Source organism: Hermetia illucens, chromosome 1 (genome assembly GCF_905115235.1).
Source record: "Hermetia illucens chromosome 1, iHerIll2.2.curated.20191125, whole genome shotgun sequence".
In the NCBI taxonomy this organism is placed as follows: domain Eukaryota; kingdom Metazoa; phylum Arthropoda; class Insecta; order Diptera; family Stratiomyidae; genus Hermetia; species Hermetia illucens.
The window spans coordinates 27,851,372-27,874,638 of NC_051849.1; the positions used below are offsets into that span (position 1 = coordinate 27,851,372).

A 23,267-nucleotide genomic window follows, 5' to 3' on the forward strand; every position below is an offset into this window, starting at 1 on the left:
GCAACACAGGCATTTTCAACGTGCTCCTCGCGGAGCTCCAAGTTTATTTCCATTCCCCCGATTCCTAGACTTTGTCGAAGTTACAACACAGCAGCTTAGTCCTTTAAACTTCTCTTTTTAGGTAGTTTTAAGCATAGGTTAAGGTTATTGGCTCCGGATGGTTCAAGTGGTTAGAGCGCTAGCCGTCGTAGCGGAAGGTCACGGTTCAAATCTCACTGGTAGCAGAGGGATTTGTTATCGTTACTGGATGTCGGATACCAGTCGTTCTCAACTGTGAATGAGAACCTGAGTCAAATCAGGGTAATAATTTCGGGCGAGACGCAATGCTGACCATATTGCCTTCTACAGGGTACTGTGATCCTGTAGTGTACCGTTACGGTCTTGAATGAAAAACTCTAACATACTTCAAGGCCCTGATCCAATATGGATTGTTGCGCCAACGATTGTTATTATTAAAATATTCGTAAAAGATTATATTTTATAGTCTCCGTGGTTGCATGTTTTTGGAACATTTTTTTCTCATCTAATTTATCTGCAAGCAAAACACGAACTTTAATTCTCAATTTTTCCAAAGTGCGGCGCTTCTACAAGTTAATCTTCTTTGCCATATGATGTTTCTATTCGCAGCTAATTCCCTGCAGTAAGTTGGCCAACCTGTTCGCAGAATCCAAGCGAACGTGCGGCAACGAAACACGGAACACACGGCACAAAAAGCGACAAAAACATTTTGACATGACGGCGGGGTTGATTTTTCCATCTTTTGTATGAATTCGGGAAAAGTGCGAAAACGCGAAAATTAAAACTCAAAAACGTGTGCGTATCTGTTCGCGCGATTCGCTCAAAGCCGAGTGTAACAGTGAAATCTCGAGTGTGAATGTCGAAATCGCTTGAATCAGGGAAAGAAGTTATGAACGAGTGTCGTGTTTAGGTTCTAATTTAAATGTTTCGCTGCATTCTTCTGTTGGGACTTTTCCGTTCTTCGTGATGTCTTCCAAAAGGTACGTTGCCAAGTCCGTTGTTGAGGTGACGACAGAAAAATGTGTGCGGCCACAATTGGATGGGACGTCTGCAGATTGCGCCCAAGAGGTTTTGATAGATCTGGAATGCCGGCGTGACTCGATGCATTCCGGCCAGGTGTAGGGGCAGCCCGAACTTCTAGCGCAACTTCAGCTTTAGATCTCTTACAAAAGGGGGTCCAATTGCGGCGGTCCCAAATTACGTACGACGTGACCTCGTCACGACGTCAAGCATCTCTTCCTGACTTGAATGTAAACAAGGAAGCGGCCGCGCTGGTTTCAATTTCTTATATCGATTTTGTCGCTGTCTCATGCATTTTTAATTTGGAAGTTTGACTTTCGCTTTGGGATTCCACTTGAACGCCTGCACGCCTCCTAATTCGGCAGCTCAGCTGAGTCTTGGGCCTGAATTGGAAGTGGGCCCCACACGATGGACGTGGACTGGCGTGCGGTGTGTGCGGAGCGCGTGCATCTGTCAATAGAAATCATTTGTTTTCGTCGGCAGTCAGCTTGTCCCCAGGCACAATTGCTCGGCGACCTTATCAGCTAAGCAGCGCCAGTGATAGTAAACAAATAAACGCTTTTGATTATCGCAGAACAAATGCTCCCTCAACCAGGCGGCGGAGCGATAAAGCCCGCATTCTTGGTTTCCATATCAAACGGTCTCTTTGCCTGTTCCGCGGAATGCGAGATCGCCAGCCGTGGACGTGATGCGATAAGCCTAAGAAAAATCCCAAGAAGCTGATGGTCTGGCGCAAGGGGCCCTGATTTGATGCGAGGTGAGGGGCCACCTTATCGCTCGACGGCTGCAACTTGGTTTCTTCCCACTTTGAGCTCTCGACGCCTTTCAATTGTGATTTTTCGCAGAATCCGAAATCTACGTAGATGGGATGTGTGCGTGGGAAGCGAATTCTTCAGTTCTTCATGCAAAGTCGTTGTTCCGAATGGAAATCTTTTTGTCTTGAATTCATGACTCGTACTCAATAAGTGGAGCAGAAGCACCCCTTTTAGGCGCACTTTACTTTTTCAGATTTATACAACCACACATCCAGGGATCAAGTAAAATTCGAGATCTAAGCCTACTATCTTTTGGCACTTAAGAAGGCACTTAGCTACGATCATTTATTACAAATGATGCGGTTCCGTTTATACGTTGGGCAGCAGAAACTTTTCTCCTGACCGGGGGTAAAATTTTTGGGAAGTCTAGTCGATTAAGTGTTGCTTCGAGTGCCAACATTTTGTTTTTAAATCTTGACAAAACAATTTCTTTATTAAAATGGACAACTTTGGGTCCTGTTAGCAACAGAATTGCAGAATTACCGCATTATGCTGCCACTTCGTAAAATAAGTCCACATTTCCATAAAATGCAAAAACAAGGTAGTTGGACTTCAACCAGGGCAGAGTGAAAGACCGGCGGCGTGTTGCAAGGTTATGACACAGTATTTTTCATCGACGGATCAAAGATGGTTTTTGGAGTCGGTGCGGTGGTTTTCTCGAATACTCAAAGTGTCTCTGAGTCGTATGGTCTCCTGGGTTTCGCCAGTGTATTCCAAGCGGAAGTACTGGCGATACTGGAAGCCTGTCGATTGCTAGGGCATGATCCGAGCGCCAAGCAGAACATAGCCATTCTGACCGACAGCCAAGTGGCCATGTAGACCTTGTACTACACGACGTCATGATCCAGGCTGGTGGGGTAGTGAAAAACCGCGCTGAACAGTCTCGGTGGCACGCTCAAGTTCATCCTCCTCTGGGTTCCCAGTCATAGGAACATAGAGGGGAGCGAGCTGACGGATTAGCCAGGCGAGGCTTTACTCTTGGCAGTTCTTCGACGGGTGCAGCCTGTAACCCGCTGGTGACTGTTAAGGGCGGAATCTACTCTCACTTTCTAGCAGACGTGGACCTCAGAAGTGCATGGTGGGAGAGTAGCTTTCTTTCATGAATGCTGAAGATGTGAGCCGGCTGGACTCTGCCTCCTTGCTCTCATAAGAGCAATCATAGTTTTAGGAGTTTTTGGCGCACCACAGTACTAATTGGGTTCCTTGGAGCGGCCACTGATCTCTACCTACTACATTATGAAATTATGAGCAGTCACGTTTGTGCTTTACGAATCAGCTTATTTATTAGCTAGTTAACTTTCTAACTAAATAACTTTGGGGATTGGTGTCAAGGAAGAGAGAAATTAGGAACTGGTTTGGTTGTTAGTGGAAGTTGTGTTTCGTGTCTGTACTCATTTCAGATATCAGGCAGGCAAATGTCTGTTCCGGATAAAGATTTGTTCTAGGCAAACTGTTGTGGCAGACGAAAATATGTGCTTGTGTTAAACAAATGTCTATCATCATCATCAACGGCGCAACAACCGGTATCCGATCTAGGCCTGCGTTATAAAGGAAATCCAGACACCTCCGTCTTGCGGCGAGGTCCACTAATTCGATATCCCTAAAAGCTGTTTGGCGTCCTGACGTACGCTATTGCTTCATCTCAGGTAGCGTCTGCCTCGTCTTCTTTTTCTACCATAGATATTGCCCTTATAGACTTTCCGGGCTGGATCATCGTCATCTATGCGGATTAATTGAACCGCCCGCCGTAACCTGTTGAGCCGGATTTTATTCACAGCCAGACGGTCGTGGTATCGCTCATAGATATCGTCCATCCTAATGTAGGGGGCCAAAAATTCTTCGGAGGATTCTTCTCTCGAACGCGGCCAAGAGTTCGCAGCTTTTTTGCTAAGAACCCAAGTCTTCGTGGAATACATAAGGACTGGCAAGATCATTATCTTGTACAGTAAGAGCTTTGACCCTATGGTGAGACGTTTCGAGCGAAACAGTTTTTGTAAGCTGAAATAGACTCTGTTCGCTGCCAACAACCGTCATAGCTGTTATCGATGGTGATTTTCGACCCTAGATAGGAAAAATTTCCACCGGTTTCGAAGTTGTAGTCTCCTATCTTTATTGTTTTCGTTTGACCAGTGCGATTCGATGCCACCATGTACTTCGTCTTGCCTTTTTAGGCTTGGTACGACCATTCGATTTGCATCGAAATGTCTAACATCGACGGCAGAACGGACATGGAATACTCTTGGAAACTTTTCTAATTCCAACACAAATTCCTTTTCTTCTCACCTCACCTACACCAATTGTTGTAAATCACTTTTTTAATTAATAATGTAGCAATATATAATCTTTTTTTCTACGATTTTTCTTGTCAAATATCAAGCCCTACTCCGCCACGGAGAACACCGGTGGTGGCATCTATCGGTCGAATTAACAACATTCGAAATAAATTTCGAATGTTGTTAACCCTGCTACGCCACACCTTCATTAATGTGCAGCCCAAGATCTCGCGCCGCCTGTTCGATCTGGATGAAGGTAGACTGTACATTTCGGGTTGTTCTTCCCATGATGTCGATATCGTCAGGCTAGTAGTTGGGTGGACTTGAAGAGGATGATGGCTCTCGCGGTATCGCGAATCACTTTCTCCAGAGCCAGATTGAAGAGGACGCATGATAGGGCATCCCCTTGTCTTAGACCGTTGTTGATGTTAAATGGTCTCGAGAGTGATTCTGCTGCTTTTATCTGGCCTCGCACATTGGTCAGGGTTAGCCTAGTCAGTCTTATCAATTTCGTCGGGATACCGAATTCTCTCATGGCCGTGCACAGTTTTACCCTGGCTATGCTGTCATAGGCGGCTTTAAATTCGATGAAAAGATGGTGCAACTGATGTCCATACTGCAACAGTTTTTCCATCGCTTGCCGCAGAGAGAAAATCTCATCTGTTGCTGATTTGCCTGGAGTTTAACCTCTTCGGTATGGTCTATGTCTGTCTCAAACATCATGCAGACGAATGTATGTCTTAGCTAAATTTTTGTTTCCAAATTTTGTTGTAAGATGCCAGATAAATGTTTGTGTCTGTCTTAGACATCAAATAGAAAAATGCCTGCATCTGGCCCGGATAACAGGCTGATGTTTGTGGCTGAGTCTGACAAATATTCTCCATTTGGATTGTACTTCGCATCTCACACAGTACGAACATATAAGCAATTGCCAATTACGAAATACGCTTATACATCACAAAATTGATCACGCTTTCCCTCTAAATGGGATCTGTCACTAAAAACACAAAAACGTTTTGATATTTGCTTAAAATATTTATTTCATTCAAACCATAAACTAGAAAGAAACAAATGGCAGGAATTCGAAAAAGTAATTGACGGCTTTGTCCAGGGCAGAGGCAACTCTTCAGACGCTGCCTTATCTCTGCTCTGGGGGCAGTGTGGAAGAAAGTTTCTTCCCAATAGTTCGAAAACTCATCAGACGCTGTTTCATCTCTGTCCTAGGGGTAGTGTGGCAGAAAGTTTCTTCTCAATAATTCGAAAAAGTGACTGACGGCTGCGTCCAATTCGGAGCAGCGTGGAAAAAAAGTTTCTTCCTTGGGTCCGGTCCGACATCAACTGGATGCGGAATTAGGGCTTCCTCAATCTTCAAACAAAAATAATAGGAAAATAATTTAAATAATTTTTTTTCAGTATAAGAAAGATACAGTGAAAACTCTCAAGGGCGGACACCGACCGTCGTGCAATTTTTGTCCGCTCACGGGGGGTGTCCGTCCATAAGGGGGAATAATACAATTTTTTGAAAAAATTCTGTCGAGGGAGGTCATCTTTTCAATTTTTATTTTTATTTTATAGTTCAAAAAGCCCACGGACCCTCTTCCCACCCAACCGCACCGAGGGGCGACCAACCTAAGGATGGACTGAAGGCAACATCCAAAGGCCCGCATCACAGCGATGATGCGTTTTAACGCAAAGTGTGTGCGACCATGCGAAAATGTATTACTACATCCTGATTGTCGCAAACACTTCAGCCAATGACGCGGAGGTCCTACACTACAGAGACATGGATCTTATATCGAAGACAGTGCGGATCAAGACTGAAACCCATTAGGTCAGATTGTTACCGGACAGGACTCTTCGGACTATAGCACAGGTTGCAAGGATAACTGCTTTTTGCATCTCCATGTATAGTCCAGCCCTAAGATCGAGCGTTTTCAGCGCTTTATGTAAGTTCTGCGGGACTAATCCCGTCGCTGAAATTACTACTGGGACTACTTCAATCTTTTGTAGTCTCCAAGTCTGCTTCATATCGTCTGCCAAGAGGCCGTAGTTCCGGATTTTTTCGTGCTGTTTTTCAACAGTGTTCCGGTCTAACGGTACGGCTACATCGATTATAAAGCACGCTCGTTCTTCCTTCAGAAGCAGAACTAGATCGGGTCTGTTATGATTAACACTGTGGTCAGTGGCAATAGTGTGATCCCACAGTAGTTTGACCCGATCATTTTCCAAGATTCTCTGCGGGGTATACTTATAGTAAGGATGGTAGGTTGCCACTAAGTTATACTTCAACGCAAGGTTTTGATGGAGAATCTTCCAGACGGAGTTATGACGATTGGTGTACTCGGTACTGCTCAACATCCTGCACGCAGATGTTATGTGCTGGATGGTCTCCTCTTCACAGTTGCATAACCTACAACTGGAGTTGGTGATTGAGGAGTCGTGAAGAATGTACCGTTTATAATTTTTTGTTGGGAGCGAAGCATCCTGAATTGAAGTTAGAAATGCTTCGGTCTCATAGAACAGTACACCATTAGTCAACCATTTGTTGGAGGCTTCGATGTCAATGCCTGACAACAACAAATTTTTGATATGACCTCCGTGAATGGGTTTCGCTTTCCACATGTCGATCTTCTGTTGGACTGAAGTAACATTCGACATGGGATCCCATTCTCTGCTTCTCAAGTTCAAAGGAGATAATTTATTATCTGCCATGACGGTAGCCTGATGTATTTGGCTAGAGGATTGTTTCTCATAGAAAAACTCACGAAGAGAATGCACTTGATTGTAGTGCAACGTTTTTAAATCAAGTATCCCCCTTCCTCCCTGATGACGTGGGATAGTGATCCTCAATTTTTCGGCAGCTCTATTGTGCATGTTGTTGTTTGCAAGAACTACCCTTAACCGTCTATTGACAGATTCTAAATCAGTATTACTCCACTGTATCACACCGAAAGTGTATAGAAGCACGGGAATGGCGAAGGTGTTGATTGCCATGATTTTATTTTTCCCGTACAGCTCAGTTTTAAGGACAAGATCCAGACGCCGTTCAAATTCCCCCAGCAACTTATGATTATTGCCACAGCAGGTGTTGTTGCTTGCAATATGCCGAGGTATTTGTAGACGTCGTCCGAATCCATACCCTTAATTCGGATGTTATTTTGGCTGTATCCGTCTTTGTCGGTGTGTTTTCCCCGAACAATTGTTTTTATGCGACATTTCTCCAAACCCAACTGCATGCCGATATCCCTGCTGAATTGGATGGTGATGTCCAGCAAGGAACGAAGTTGGTTCCCGTCTTTGGCATACAATTTGATGTCGTCAATGTACATTAAATGGCTTAATGTACATTTCGACAATATGCCATGCTTGACTTGGAACCCGTATTTGCTTTCATGCAAAAGATGGGATAACGGATTCAAAGCCAAACAAAACCACAGTGGACTTAGAGAATCGCCTTGGAAAATGCCACGCCTGATTGGTATCTCTCCTGATGTTTGCGAAGATACCGATAGCTTCGTGCTCCAATTCTTCATTACTGTTCTCAGTGGAAGAACGACATTCGGGTTGATTTTATACAAGCGTAACACTTGTAGTAACCACGAATGTGATATGGAGTCAAAGGCTGATTTATAGTCGATGTAGGCTGTCGAGATGTTTCGTTTTTGGTGGACAGCCTGCTTTACAGCTACCGGGAGCCTTTTGCGCATATTTTTTGCTCCTCAGCTATCAATTTATGAACATCAAGATGTTTTGAGATGTTCGCGCACAGAAATCTAAGCCTCAAAATATGTCCCATTCCGATATCTGCTCAAATAAACTTACTAATAGGGTATTACCAACTTTTAGAAATTTACTGAAAAGGTGGGAACTGTGAACGCCCAGACATGCAGTGAGTGACATCCTTCTACGTTGAGATTTAGGGGGGTGGGGGGGTGTAATTTTTTTTTTCACCGAATATAGTCATGTGTGGTATCAAATGAAATTTCGATTAGTACTTTCCGAAGCCGGTATTAGTTTTGAGATTTGTTAGAAAGGGGGGAGTGGGAGGGGTGGAAAGTGATGATTTCTTTAACGGACCCATTCTCAGAAACTACCCAACCGAAAAATCTGAAAAAAATCATGAAGCTGCCTCTGTATGGTGCCCTTGCCTCAAAATATCTCTTCAAATTAAGTTAATAATAGTATATTGCCATATTTTTGGGAAAATTGAGCAAAACTCCCCTTAAGTTTATCCCAGAGTTATAAAAGTTGGTAGTAGTATAAAATGTAATATGAACTGTATTATCTAAAAGTTTGATCAAAATGATACTATTGGTAACAAAGTTACAGTAGGTCGAAGTTGTCTTACCGTGTAAATTTACAAACCGAAGTACTAATTCTGACATTCTAAATGCATATACATAACGGGCTACGTACAAATGGGATAGTTCTACACTCAAATATACTCACAGAAGAAGCAAACAAAACCTTTCATACCTGTAGCGCCCAGCTTCCGGTTTCCCGACTTGTTTGTATCTGTTGTAGGTTAAATTCTTCACATTGGCTAATAATATTAAACTTAGAGTGTGAAGCGTATGAGGTTTACTATTATCAATACAGGGGTTTCCATCAAATGATTTATTTAAATCGCTTTCTAAAAGCTAAAGGGCAATTGAATTTTCAACTATGTGACACGAAGCTGTCATGCACTCGTAGCTCCTCACATCTTTTTCTTCAGCCTTTGTCCCGTTCACAAGCGAGGTCGGTTCATCGTGATCAGTTTCGCCATTTTATTTTATCAAATGCCCGATCTGGATGTAATCACCAGGGTTTTAAATCCCTATCCAGTGTATCAAGCCTCCGTTGTTTCGGGCGGCCTTTTGGTCACTTACCATTGACTTCGATGTTCTGACCAATATTGGTAGGTGAATTCTCGTTAGCGCGAATAACGTGGTCACACCACCCATAACGCCTCACTCGAGATATTGAAATCGTTCAGTTCTGGGCAGGTTACTGTCATTGACAGAACTGAGTGATTTAAATATCTCGAGTCAATGCTATCAGCAAATGGAGAACTGCGTTATGTTCCTGACATAGAGAAACACAAAACCTTTTATACTTGAAGCGTCAAGCTTCCGGTTTCCCGACTTGTTTAGTTTTCTAATTTAAATTCTTCAAGTGGGTCTTCATTTCGCGTGTCTTTTCGGCACCTGTAAATGCATTTACCTTGTAGTGGTTGGAGTTGCAGTTTGCTCTTCGATATGATGTCATGTCGAGGGTGATGGGAACGTGGTATATCTGGTTGAAGCTAATGCCATCTCGGGACGCCCATTCAGTGACGTGATTTGAGGCAATAAGTCGAATAGTTGCTCTTTGATTTCTTCATCTTTTAATTCAGTTTAGATATAATAATAATAATCGTTGGCGCAATAATCCATATTGGATCAGGGCCTTGAAGTGTGTTAGAGCACTTCATTCAAGACCGTAACGGTACACTACATTATACTGTAGGAGGCAATGTGGTCAGCATTGCGCTCGCCCGAGATTATTACCCTGATTTGACTCAGGTACGCATTCACAGCCGAGTCGACTGGTATCCGACGTGAAATCACGATACAAATCTCACTGCCACCAGTGAGATTCGAACCGCGACCTTCCGTATGATAGCCTTGTGGTCTAACCACGTAGCTATCCGGACAAGAAGTTTAGAAAATTTTGCTTTAATCCGAAGGGCACACAATATTTCGTGTATAGGTTTGAAGTTCATAACATTTACTTTAAAGTTCCTATCCACGATGAAAGCGACTTTAAACTCACGTTTCCTTAATAGTATTCCACGTTGTTTGAAGATTGATTGTGTGTGACCTCATGTCGGTTATTTCTCAATAAGTCCAATTCGCTTCCTGAATTGCTAAAATCTTGAGCTTGTTCTTGCTGACCTGTTGGAATAGGCCTTCGACAACATCAGATTTATTTACTGATTTAACATTCCACTATCCAAGAGCTTAGTCATTAATTCATTTGCGTCGTCGTTTCCGTGGTATCGATCCAGTCCGATTCTTTTCATCCCGTTTTTGTACTTGTTTTTTTCGGTGGTTGACGGGTTGTTGGTCCATCGCTTCGAACCCCCAATTTAGAGAACCAGGTCAATTGCTTTACACTCTTTTGACGGAAGAGTGTGATCAGGTAGGATAAGATATTGTGGAGTTTTTTCAACTAAACTGAGTGTCCACCGCTATTTCCTTGATCACGGGTTTATACTGAGGATAGTACTAAGTACTTTGCCTCAGGTCTTCCTCTTCCACCTGGTCTTGGAATGTGCTATTAACAATATGTCAGACTTTACAGATAGACGTAATTTTACGCTTTTAATACTATGTAATTTGTATCTCGGTTCGAATGTTGGACAAAAGATGTCTTGTTGACCTGAATAATCCCGAGCAATTACAATATTTTTGGGGTTGGCGTTTAAATAGTACTATTGCGCCATCATTATTCTTAATGCCTATTCTGTAATCCTGAAACTAAGAACTTTCTTAATATTAATTTTCAGTTTTAATCTTCACTTCTTTCTCTAGACCTATTTTGGTAAAAATCCAAAAGTTACCGAGAGAGTTCTCAATTTTTGATATTTGATTTGATTGCCTTCTTTCGAAGATCCAATGATCATTTCCAAAGAATGCAAATTAAGTAGATCTGCAGAAGCAATGAGGGCTTCAAAGAAATAATTTAATGAAGAGACCACCACGTTCCATGACTATACTCTATTTATTCAATTTCATTATCATTTTTACTGACATCAATCGGGGAGTAATCGGATGTGGTGTCCAATTTAAATCGCATCATCCGAAATATTCTTGAAGGCAGAATAGGGCTATTCTTCTATAGACCGCACACAGTTTATGTGTGCTACGCAAAACATACAGTACTGTTCCCGAAACTGAGACTGCATACTGCAATTCACCACGTTGACTATACGCAGCCTGCAAGTATGTCGTTGATCACCTATATTCAGCATCAATTTTGCCAGAGCCATGTAGGCGATGAATGAATTTTACCAAATATACTAATTGAGCTTCAGCGGAAGGTGGAATCTACAAACCCGCATGCATAAGTGAGGTTCATCGTTCTGCGTTGATTTTAAGGGGGTCTGCTAAGGAAGGGGGTAGGTTAAATTCTGCCTATCCAGTCATGTGGGGCATCAAATGAAAGACCTCGATTAGTATTTTCCAAAGTTGGCGTCAGCTCTTATATTTAATGGAAAAAGACGAAGTACGGGGGCTGAATGATGAAATTCTTTCACGGACCCATTCCGCGAAGCTACTCGAAGAATCTGAAAAAAATCACTATGCTGCCACTGTATGGCGTCTAGACTCTGAAATACTCTCCATACCGACATCTGCTCGGATAAAGTTAGTTATTTTGTGGTGATTGACTGCAGAATCTTCATCATCATCAACGGCGCAACAGCTAGTATCTGGTCGAAGCCTGCCTTAATAAGGAACTCCAGACACTTCGGTTTTGCGCCGAGGTATACCAATTCGATATCCCTAAAGGTTATCTGGCATCCTTATCTACGACATCGCTCCATCTCAGACAGGGTCTGCCTCGTCTTCTTTTTCTACCATAGATATTGCCCTTATAGACTTTCCGGACTGGATCATCCTCATCCATACTGATTAGGTGTCCCGCCCACCGTAACCTATTGAGCCGGATTTTATCCACAACCAGACGATCATGGTATCGCTCATAGATTTCATCGTTATGTAGGCTTATAGGCTATCGTCCATCCTCATATGGGGGGCTAAACATTCCTCGGAAGATTCTTCTCTCGAACGCGGCCAAAAGTTCGCAATTTTTTTTGCTAAGAACCCAAGTCCAGGTTTCCGAGGAATATATAAGAACTGGCAAGATCATAGTCTTGTACAGTAAGAGCTTTGACCCTATGGTGAGACGTTTCGAGCGAAACCGTTTTTGTAAGCTGAAATAGGCTCTGTTGGCTGCCAACAACCGTGCGCGGATTTCATCGTCGTAGCTGTTATCGTTATTTTATGTTATGATGTCCATATTCCAACAGTTTTTCCATCGCTTGCCGCAGAGAGAAAATCTGATCTGTTGCTGATTTGCCTGGATTGAAGCCTCTTTGGTATGGGCAAATGATGTTCTGGGCGTATGGAGCTATCCGACCTAGCAAGATAGCGGAGAATATCTTATAGATGGTACTCAGGAACCTGATATCTCTATAATTGTTGAACTGTATGATATCTCCCTTTTTATATATGGGACAGATAATGATGTCAGGCATGCGTTCGCTGTCCCACACCTTGAGTATAAGATGATGAACCGTTTGGTGTAATTGGTCGCCTTAATATTTAACCAATTCGGCTGTAATTCCATCGGCTCCTGGCGACTTATGATTTTTAAGCCGATGAATTGTACGGACTGTTTCTTCTAAACTTGGTGGTGGCAGTATTTGTCCGTCGTCTTAGTTGGCGGGACCTCCAACACACTGATATTCTGGTTGTTCTGTAGTTCATCGAAGTATTCAACCCATCGCTCCAATATGCCTATTCTGTCGGAAATGAGATTTGCCTCTTTGCCTCGGCAGGATGAGCATCGAGATGTGTAAGGCTTCATCCTGCTGACTTGCTGGTAAAACTTGCACCTGGTGGGGTTGCTCCCTGTGCTTTTCGAATTCACAGACCTGCTGGTTCTTCCAGGCTTCCTTTTTCCGTCTGTGAAGTCGCTTCTCCGCTTGCTTGAGCTCTTGATAAGTCCGCGTCCTTTGAGAGTGCAACGTCTTCCTAACGTCCACTATAATGAAACAGCATGAATAAGTTCGTCGAAGTCCCAACCTCCGGTCTACTTGCCTGTAGCCATATGGTACTTGGATACAGGGAGAATCGAAACTACAGCGTTTGTATCAATCAAATAGTTGTGTCTGCTCAGGGGATCGTAAACGGAAGGGCGACGTAGTCGATAGGTTTTGTTTTTTTTTGCAAAGGGGCAAGGGCTTGTACATTTTGTGGCGTTTTCTGTAAACGTTCGTTGGTACCAGCATTGCGCAGTACCTGTCGGCTGTTTTACGATCATTGCTACCATGGGAGTATAATCTGTATGACTGACGAGAAGGGGTTGAGAAAGAGTGAATTACCACTGAGACTGGAATTATCTCGGGATCCGGAATAGACATTTCATTTTCATTTCAAAGGGGCAATAAGGGGCCGCATGATTTTCACCCTGACTCCGGCTTTCGTTTTTCGTAGTAGTAGTAGTACGTCCACTGAATTATCATTAATTGTTATCTACTATACTTAAATTTTTACGCAATAGACGGCTCTATGGGCATAACCTTAATCCTGTGAATATCGTGTCTGAACATTTCAAAAAATCAATCTTAGATCTCGTAAATTATGGTGAACACTTCCATCATAATGCGTCCTATATTTTAATCTCAATCGATTTTCCTTTAGGTTCCGATTCTGAATTGGGGTCACGCATTTCTATTTTTTCCCCGAGAAGTATATTTCCTTCCGCTTACTTCTTTCTTCGAACATATGTGTCTTCTATCGATTAATTTGAATGAATGATGAACTCTGACCCAATTAAAATACGAACCAATTTATTTGCAGTGAATTAAAAAAGTTATCGGAGGAGAGCTTGTTGCAACCACCAGAGAAAGTATTTGATATAATTTGTAAATTAGGTGAAGGAAGCTATGGATCTGTCTACAAAGCATTACATAAGGAGAGTAGTGCGGTGAGTAGTCCAGTTGACTGCGTTACGCAATACTGATTAGCATTTTCCGGCCGATGAATACTAATTCTTGTTCAATTCTAATTCGAACAGGTGGTTGCCATTAAATTGGTCCCAGTCGAATCCGATTTACATGAAATCATCAAGGAGATATCGATAATGCAACAATGCGATTCACCATATGTGGTGAGATATTATGGAAGCTATTTTAAACAGTATGATTTATGGGTAAGTATTCTAAGTTACTGTTGAGCGTGCGGGGCGAACGTGCTGGCACTATCGAGTATCGACTGCGGCATTTCTCTCATAGTTCCGTCAATGTTCCGAATAGGGTAGTGAACGCCACTTAAATATGCATATGAAGTGCGATGACAGGTCGGGCTAGTGAATATGATACGGCAAAATCGTCCGGAGGGAGTTAATCGGAAGCTTATATTTTTGTCGGCTTTTACCATGTCACGTACGATGAAAAATGAAAGAATATTGTGGTCTTGGCCTTTTTGAGTTTATTGATTTTTGCATAAATACAAGACCATCAAGGAAGCCAAGCTACGTCGTATCATGCAGTCTCAAGCTCACTTAACCGTCCTTGCCCTTGTCGAGGCTCGTGCGCTCAACTTCTTTTCTAATGATGTACCTTTTTTATTTGGGATGATTTTATGTTACATTTACTTTTATTCGTCGTTTCGTTCCGTAGATATGTATGGAGTATTGTGGGGCTGGCAGTGTATCGGACATCATGCGGCTAAGAAAGAAAACATTGACTGAGGAGGAAATTGCGACGATATTAAGTGACACTCTGAAAGGCCTAGAATATTTACATTTACGAAGGAAAATTCATAGGTAGGTAGACGAATATGAGGTTCAAGTTGGTATTTGAAGAGTTATGAGCATTCAGACCGGAAAGTTTGTGGGATGCTTTACAAGAATATTATTGGCATTGAAAATTTGGGTTTAGGTAAAGCATTTTCGGGAAGATTCAAAGCTCTGTGATGATAATACAGGGTAGGCCATTTAATGTGAAAAACATGAAAAAAAAACATTAAAAATCATTTATTTTAGTTCTTCCAGCTATTTTTTGAAAATGATATCTTTCAAATGTTTGGCTTTGGCCTTGATGGCCAAATGTGCTCTTTTTTTTAACGTTTTCCATCGTTTTGGCCAATATTTCGGCCAATATGCCGGCTATTTCGCGTCGAATGTTGTTTTTGAGTTGAGCTAGAGTCCTTGGATTGTTGTTGTTGCTGTTCTTTAATTAATTGAGGATTTTCGGTAGCGCAGAAGCGACAGTTTTGCTTATTTACGCCTCCTTAACCGAAAATTGGCCTTGTCTGACATGATGATTTTTCGCCAAAAGTCTGGTTCATTGCGAACAATTTCGACGGCCCATTTGGCATAATCAAAGCGCTTCAGATAAGCTGGGTTTAATTTTTGTGCCTATTGAATTTTGTACAAACATTTTTAAATCGATACGAATTATGCGCCTGAGTGTGGTTCTTGCAATGCCTAACTCCTGGGAACGGCGATAACTCGATGTTCTCGGAGTCTCCTCAATACTGGCTCGGACGGCTTCAATAATTTTATTGGAGCGTGCGGTGACTGGTATTGCTGAGACTACCGTGGTTAATCAGTCAGGTCGTATCAGACCAAAGTGGTGACCCCGAAGAACTCGCCCGATTGGAACGAACAAAAAGGCAGGTCTGTGCGGAAATTTGCAATTGCGCCAATTGTGCCCAAGTAGAGCGAAGCAGCGCAGCCAGGACTTGAACAAGAGCCGACATCGTCACAGAGCTAGTTTCGGGCTGTTCTTTTGTGAGCCTCTCGTTGCACAGATGGTGGCTAAACTATGTCCCATAAGGAACCAGGCGCGACACTAATTTCGAGGACCTGATCGCCCTGTAGTAGAATTCTGCCGATTACGTCCCGTATTAGCGCAGACTGGAAAAATCGTGCCGTTTAATTCGCTGGGAGAGACGCGAAAAATTCTGTTGGTTTTTGTGTGCCCCCGATGTCTAGTGCTGAAATCACTCACCAGACCGTTGATCCGCCAGCCTCTAACAAGCGGAAGCTGACTTCGACGACATCGCCGCAGAGAGCCGGAGCCGCCGTCAAGAATCAATCACACGCTCAGGATCCCCAACCTCAAAAAAGAAAAGCGCTGCCACTGCAAGCCGCCGCAGGAAAAATTCAAGTTTTGAGTACTTATTATCATTATCCGAGTTATCACAATCTCGGCGGATTTTACCTAATAGTAGCACTAAGTGCCAGGCATTTAGGCTCGGACGATTCTACCTAATTAAAAACTAAAGGGGCGCTGGTGGCCAGTGGTAGGCTAATGGGAGAATCCGTCGAGAACTCCCCGCAACATCGAGCACGTATGCAGAATGGTGTACTTCTGCATGGTTTGAACCAGAGTTATTATTTATTACTTCATTTTTCATACAATAAATATTAAGCCGCCGCAAGAGACGGCATCGATACTCTTTTGGAAATTCATCGGTGGAGTTCCGCTCTTGTGGCGAGTTTCCTTTCATTTTGGTCTGCGCATCAGGCGCTCGCTTCGAGGTGCGTCGATGGTGTCTCTTGTTCTGTCGAACGTGGCATTTGTGGGTGGGGCCTGCCGTAGTCAGATGTCCGGGATCACGGCGGACGCGACAAAGTTTAATTACGCGATTGTGGGCCTGGATGAGGAGTCCATTCTCCTGGTGGCCGACATAATAAAATCGGCCTCCCACACGGTATTGAAAACAGAGTTGATCAAGCGCCTGTCGGTAAGTGAGCCAGCTAAGCTGAATCACTTGCTGACAGGTTGACGAAATGAGGCAATTGGGTGGGAGGAAGATCGACGACGATCTGTTGAAGTCGCTCTGGCTGCGATGAATTTCGGAGAGCACCCAGGTGGTCCTCGCGTGCGTCTCCGGTTCTTTGGAGGCGCTGGCAGCGGCCGATAAGGTGCATAAGGTGTACGCGCGTCCAACTATAGCGGCCGTTCAGCAGCCTTCTGACGAAGTTGGCGCGAGATGGCTGCGTTTGTAGTCAGTATGGCTGAGATGAGGGCGACGCTGGACGCTCACCGTTCGGGCGCCAGGTCGCGAGCTCGCTCGCGGTCTTCTGCTCGAAAAGGGCGATCGGGTAGCAGGTCCTCAGGACAACCTACAGACTGAAGTATTTGTTGGTACCATCGCAGATTCGGTAAAAAACCAGCAGATGTACGATCCCGTGTAAATTCGCGCCTACCTCAGAAAACTAGGTCCGCGGGGGGTCCTGGCGACGGCCACCCAGAACACAGCGCCACGTCGCTTAACAATTTATGACCCTCTCAGCAGGTGCAGTTATTGTACTGGTACGGAGGTTTCGGTTCTTCCCGTACCCCGGCATCATCGGCTATTTTCTCAACCTTTGAAACTTGCGGCGGCAAATTCCTCGCGCATTAACACATACGGGTACAGGCAAGTGAATGTGAGTTTTGGCTTGCGTAGGACGTTCCCGTGGCGATTCATCCTGGCAGATGTCAGCTTCTCCATTTTAGGCGCAGACTTCTTGTGTCACTATGGGTTGCTGATGGACTTGCAGAACAGGTCCCTTATAGACTTCACAACCAACATTAATTCGTCGGGCCAAATCTCATCTCTTCCTAACAACAATCTTTCCGTACTTTTGGAGGACATTACTGACTCTCGTGTTCGGGCACTCCTCCAAAAGTTCAGCCCGATTACTACCGAATGTAGTCTCTCTAAACCAGTGAAGTACAATCTGTAGCACCACATGAACACTATTGGTTCTCCTATCTTCTCAAAGGTGCGTCCCCTACCATCCCAGAAGCTGGCTATTGCACGGAAAGAATTCGAACATCTTATGCTACAGGGTATCTGCAGACCTTCGGACAGCTGTTGGTCTTCTCCACTCCATATGGTCCCTAAGCCAAATGGCGAATGGCGCCCCTGTGGGGATTATAGAAGGCTAAACGCACATACTGTTCCAGACCGATATCCTATTTCACTCATCCACGACTTTGTGCATCATCTCGCAAACTGTCGCATCTTTTCGACCTTGGATTTAACCAAATCCCTGTAGCTCCAGAAGACATTCCAAAGACGGCAAAATGCACACCCTTCGGACTCTTCGAGTTCACACGGATGACTTTCGGGTTGTGCAATGCGGCGCAAACCTTTCAAAGGTTCATTCACTCGGCCCTGCGAAACCTCGACCTCTGTTTCGTATATTTGGATGATGTTTTGGTCGCTTCTTTCTCAGAGTTTGAGCATTTAGCTCATCTCGAGTGCATTTTTAAAGGTCTCCTTGAGGCTGGTTTAGTCCTAAATGTTGATAAATGCAAGTTTCTCCAGACACAGGTGAGATTCCGCGGCCACTTCATTTCCCCTGATGGAATACAGCCCGACACAGACAAGGTGCAAGCACTTACAATCTTTCCGCGTTCGAAAACTGTGAAGGATTTTCGGAGATTCTTGGGCATGCTAACCTTCTATCGTCGTTTCCTGCAAAAGGCCGCCCAAAACAAGTCCGTTTTGAACGCGTACTTGTCTGGCCCCAAAACAAAGGACACACGAGAGATTGTGTGGTCTGAAGAGGCTGTCCGCGCGTTTCACAAATCCCGACTCTTGGCATTTCCCCTACAAGATGCACCCCTAGTCGTTTTTGTTGATGCCTCTGACATTGCAGTAGGTGCTGCTCTTCACCAAAAGGTGAATAAAGTCTGGCAGCCATTGAGCTTCTTCTCCAGACATTTAAATCCCCCTCAACGGAACTACAGCATCTACGATCGAGAACTGCTCGCCGCGTACTTGAGCGTTAAGTACTTTCGCTTCTCCCTAGAAGGCAGGCCATTCACTGTGTTCACTGAACATAAGCCTCTAACGTATACTTTGAAATAGAAGCCTGGCAAAGCGTACCCTCGTCAGCTTCGACACCTGAGCTTTATAAGCCAGTTCACGTCCGACATACAGCACGTGTCCGGCAAGGACAACATAGTTACTGACGCTTTGTCTCGTTTCTCCGAGGTTAACATCCCCACCTCACTCGACTTCTCGGCTATCGCCAAGACGCAGGAGGATGACGCAGTACTTCAGAGCCTCAAATCCAACCCCAAATATAAATTTCGGGGGAGTTGCCCATCTTCGGCTCGAACCTCTCTCTTTGCTGCGAATACTGAGAAAAGGGACCGCGGCCACCTTTCGCAAGGAAGTGTTCCACGCGGTTCACGACGTAACGCATCCAGGCATTAGGAGGACAAATCGGTTAGTCACCGAGAAATACTTCTGGCCCTCCATGAATAAGGACATCGACTCCTGGGCCAGAGGGTGCATCGCATGCCAGAAGTGTAAGGTCATCAGGCATGTAAGAAAAAAAGTTGGCTCATTTCCCCGCACTACCAAGCGGTTCCACACCTTACACCTGTATATCGTAGGCCCTTTGCGAGACTCGCACGGTTACAAGAATTGCTTTACAATCATCGACAGGTTTACGCGGTGGCCTGAGACAATACCTCTGAAGGACATTACAGCGCAATCTTGTGCCGAAGCCCTCTGTGGAGAGTGGATCTCTCGCTTTGGTGTCCCTGCAGTGATCATCACTGACCAGGGAATGCAATTTGAGTCCACCCTTTTCTTGGAGTTAGGCAAACTCCTGTGATTCAAACCCCAGCGCACTACGGCTTACCATCCGCAATCCAATGGGATGCTGGAGCGTTGGCACCGGACCCTAAAAGCCGCGATTATGGCTCATGGCCTTCCGTCCTGGACTCAAGTCTTGCCTCTCGTCCTACGGACAACCCGCCGGTTTCATTTGGGGGCGGAGTGATGTGGCGCAACATTTTTAAATCGATACCAATTATGCGCCTGAGCTTGGTTCCTGCAATGTCTAACTCCTGGGAACGGCGATAACTCGATGTTCTCGGAGTCTCTTCAATACTGGCTCGTACGGCTTCAATATTTTCATCGGAGCGTGCGTGACTGGTATTGGTGAGACTACCGTGGTTACTAAATTTTGCGTACGCTACAAAGTGCTTTTAGATGAAACACTTTTCACTTTATTTTTTTTTTACGAAATGCACGTTGTGTTAACACAATTGAGAGCTCATTTTGAATGTAAAGCTGAATTAATTCAGCGCGTTCTTTTGGAGTCTACTGTTCCATGCTATAAATTGCCTTGGACTGCCGCTTCGATCTGACATTCCTGCCAAAAGTTACATGGACGAGCCGACAGTAAATGGCCTACCCTGTACATCAGTTGAAAAGAAAATCAAAGAATGCGTTGAAAATATTTTGATAATTTCCATTATAGGGATATAAAAGCCGGAAATATTTTACTAAATACAGAAGGTCATGCCAAATTGGCAGATTTCGGAGTAGCTGGACAACTGACGGACACAATGGCAAAAAGAAATACGGTCATAGGTACGCCGTTCTGGATGGCCCCTGAAGTGAGTTTGTTGAAAAGTCTTTGAGTTTGTATGCAGACATTATTCAGAATTTTTGTTTTCTGCAGGTGATCGAAGAAATCGGTTATGATTGTGTTGCCGATATATGGTCGCTGGGCATTACAGCGCTTGAAATGGCTGAAGGTAAACCTCCTTATGGTGATATACATCCAATGAGAGCAATCTTTATGATACCACAAAAGCCACCGCCATCGTTCCGTGAACCGGATCGGTGGAGTACTGAATTTATAGATTTTGTAAGTTTGTGTTTAGTTAAAAATCCTGAAGAACGTGCCACTGCAAGTGATCTATTGGAACATGAGTTTATAAGTAAGTGCGGATTTGTTTAAATTACGGAGCTTTTGTGTTTTAAATGTTAATGGAATTTACAGAAAATGCAAAACCACGAACTATTTTAAGTCAAATGATTGCCGAAGCATGTGAGATACGTGACAGTCAACGAACACGATCATCGCTGGGTATTAGTCAGGTGAAAAGCTTACAAACGCAACAGGATGAGATAGTGAGTAGTTTGATTTGAATTCCACTGATATACATGAGGGCCCTGGATATGGCCTTGTTTCTGCAAATTCAATGCTGTTTCTCTTATAATTTTTGGATATCTCTTTCAATTTGAAGGAGGAAGAGGAGCACCATGTAAATTCCGGAACAATCAAAGAATTCCCTGAAGACCCTGGCACACTGGTACCTGAGAAATACGAGGAGCAAGATGGGACTATGATTGCGCACACAGATTGTGGCACACTGGTGCCCGATAGCGGAACTATGGTAGAGTTAGAATCTAATTTAGGAACTATGGTGATTAACAGTGATTCGGAGGATTCAACAATGAAACGTATGCATCGATATCATTCCTTACAAGTCTGAGTGTAATGATTTGTGTAACATATATTACAGAACATGACACCAATCCAGACAAACCAAAGTACCGACCACCATTCTTGGATCACTTTGACCGAAAGAAGCCTGAAACAGCGATCAGTAGTCCGAATGCTGCTCAAAACATTACTAACGTAGTCGCTACCAATGGTCAAGAGAATTCCATACCTCAAGAACCGAGAACTCCCACAGCACCCGTTCCGACTAATGTCCAGAACAATGCGGCAGCTGCGTCACGATATCAATCTCATCTCCAACTTCAGTTGAATCAAATCTCAGCGGCCAACCAATTGGGTATGCAACAAATGTTCCATCACGGCGGAATGGGTATAGACAATTTACCTGGACGCCACCAGGATAATGGACAAAAATTCAATCACAGAAATTTCGTTGACGGCGAATTTGAATTTGTAAGTTTGAGATTTAAGAGCTTCAAAGAACCTCGAATGACTATTATGACATTTTCCTTTTTGCAGTTAAAATTCCTCAGTTTCGACGATCTACAGCAAAGACTTAAAAATATCGACGCGGAAATGGAGCGAGAAATTCAAGAGCTTGATCGAAAATACAGTGCCAAGCGTCAGCCAATACTTGATGCCATAGACGCGAAGCGTAAGCGACAGCAAAACATTAATAATAATCTCATTAAAATCTAGATGAAATTCAACCTATTGAATATTAGCGGAAAGGAAAAACTGTTCAAAAGAGGAGAGATGAGCTCCTGGCATTTTTTCTCTAGGAAACAACTCATACAGCCAATTTTATATCGATATCTTTCGATGATGGATGTAAACCTCTAAGTTTGTCCTAGAATAAAAATACACCCAGCCTTTAAAACTGCTATCTGCTATCGAAACGAAAATCTCCGAAGACTTCAAATAGTGCATAAATGTAATTAGGAAACTACGTAAAATTGTTGCTAGCCATTTTTTGCTTTTATTAGAGATAGTATTAGTTACGATACTGTCCTGTTTCTTGGTAAGTCATGCAAATGGGAGTGTATATTTTTATGAATGATGAAGCGGCGAAGAATCGATTTAAAATTGATCAGGCAAATTGTTTACTATTCGCATATTAGCCCAGAAAAACAATCCAACTCAACTGAAAGCCAAGGGATTATCGGCGAATTGGAATCTCAAAACGCAACAAGTTATCCGCCAACTGCACCATTTGTAATTAGTTTCTATATTTCCATATTCTAACTATGACTGCTTCTGAAATTCCTTAGAGGCGGTCACGGTTTTGAATCGATTCATTTCGTGGACATTCATATCCTTCTCAATTGTGTATAGAGACTATCTTAATTAAGCCCTAGTTTTTTTGTTAGTATTATTTGATTATGATGAAAGGAAAGATCAGAAAAATGGTAATATTACAAGGGGATGAGATAATGAAAGATTTCTTTCGAAAGAGGAAAACCAGTAACCAATTATTATTATTGTTAATTTTAGTTGAAATTAAGTTAAAGCAAAAGAGAAAGCAATTGTCGATATGAAGAAAATAATTACATAGTTATTTAATATCGAAATTTTTTTTGTTTATTTTATTCTTTCAGTTGGATCAAGGTATTTTTTCTGCTTTGTTTCTTTTATCGTATTTTATTTTAGTTGCTTTCGATTCATTTCATTGATCTTTTGTTCGAGCTACTGCCGCTGCCTAAATGTTCACGACATTATGAGATTGTTTCTTTCATTCGATAGCATCCTCTTCTTTTTCTTCAGTCTTTGTCCCGTTCACAAACCGGGTCGGCTCGTCGTGATCAGTTTCGCCATTTTATTTTATCAAATGCCTGATCTGCATGCAATCGCGATGCTTGAATTACATGACCATACCATCGAAGACGCCCCTCTCGCAATTTTTCCACGATCGATGCGACGCCCTAACGATCGCGGATATCCTCATTTCGGATGTGATCCAAACGTGTCACGCCACTAGTCCAACGCAGCATCTTCGTCTCCATTATCGCAAAACGCCATTCATTGCCTTTTATAGTTGGCCAGCACTCAGAATCATAGAGAGCGACAGGACGGACGGCATTACGGTAAATTTTCAAAAATGCGTTCAAAAATC

General features: G+C 43.4%; 1 protein-coding gene across 1 annotated transcript; it reads left to right on the top strand.

Moving 5' to 3' along the window:
- The first annotated feature begins 676 nt into the window (after positions 1-676).
- LOC119646297 (serine/threonine-protein kinase 3) lies at positions 677-22,725 on the top strand. The gene is made up of 10 exons (XM_038046711.1): positions 677-998; positions 13,738-13,864; positions 13,955-14,089; positions 14,559-14,704; positions 20,162-20,300; positions 20,366-20,627; positions 20,690-20,820; positions 20,937-21,153; positions 21,216-21,607; positions 21,674-22,725. The coding sequence occupies exons 1-10, from the start codon at positions 985-987 to the stop codon at positions 21,851-21,853; spliced, it is 1,743 nt and encodes a 580-aa protein (XP_037902639.1). The 5' UTR covers positions 677-984; the 3' UTR covers positions 21,854-22,725.
- The last annotated feature ends 542 nt before the right edge of the window (positions 22,726-23,267 follow it).

Bases quoted from the DNA above. Each gene is read 5' to 3' on its own strand.
- LOC119646297 (XM_038046711.1), top strand. The intron at 13,865-13,954 runs GTGAGTAGTCCA...TAATTCGAACAG, and splicing joins TACATAAGGAGAGTAGTGCG to GTGGTTGCCATTAAATTGGT. The intron at 20,628-20,689 runs GTAAGTGCGGAT...TGGAATTTACAG, and splicing joins ATTGGAACATGAGTTTATAA to AAAATGCAAAACCACGAACT.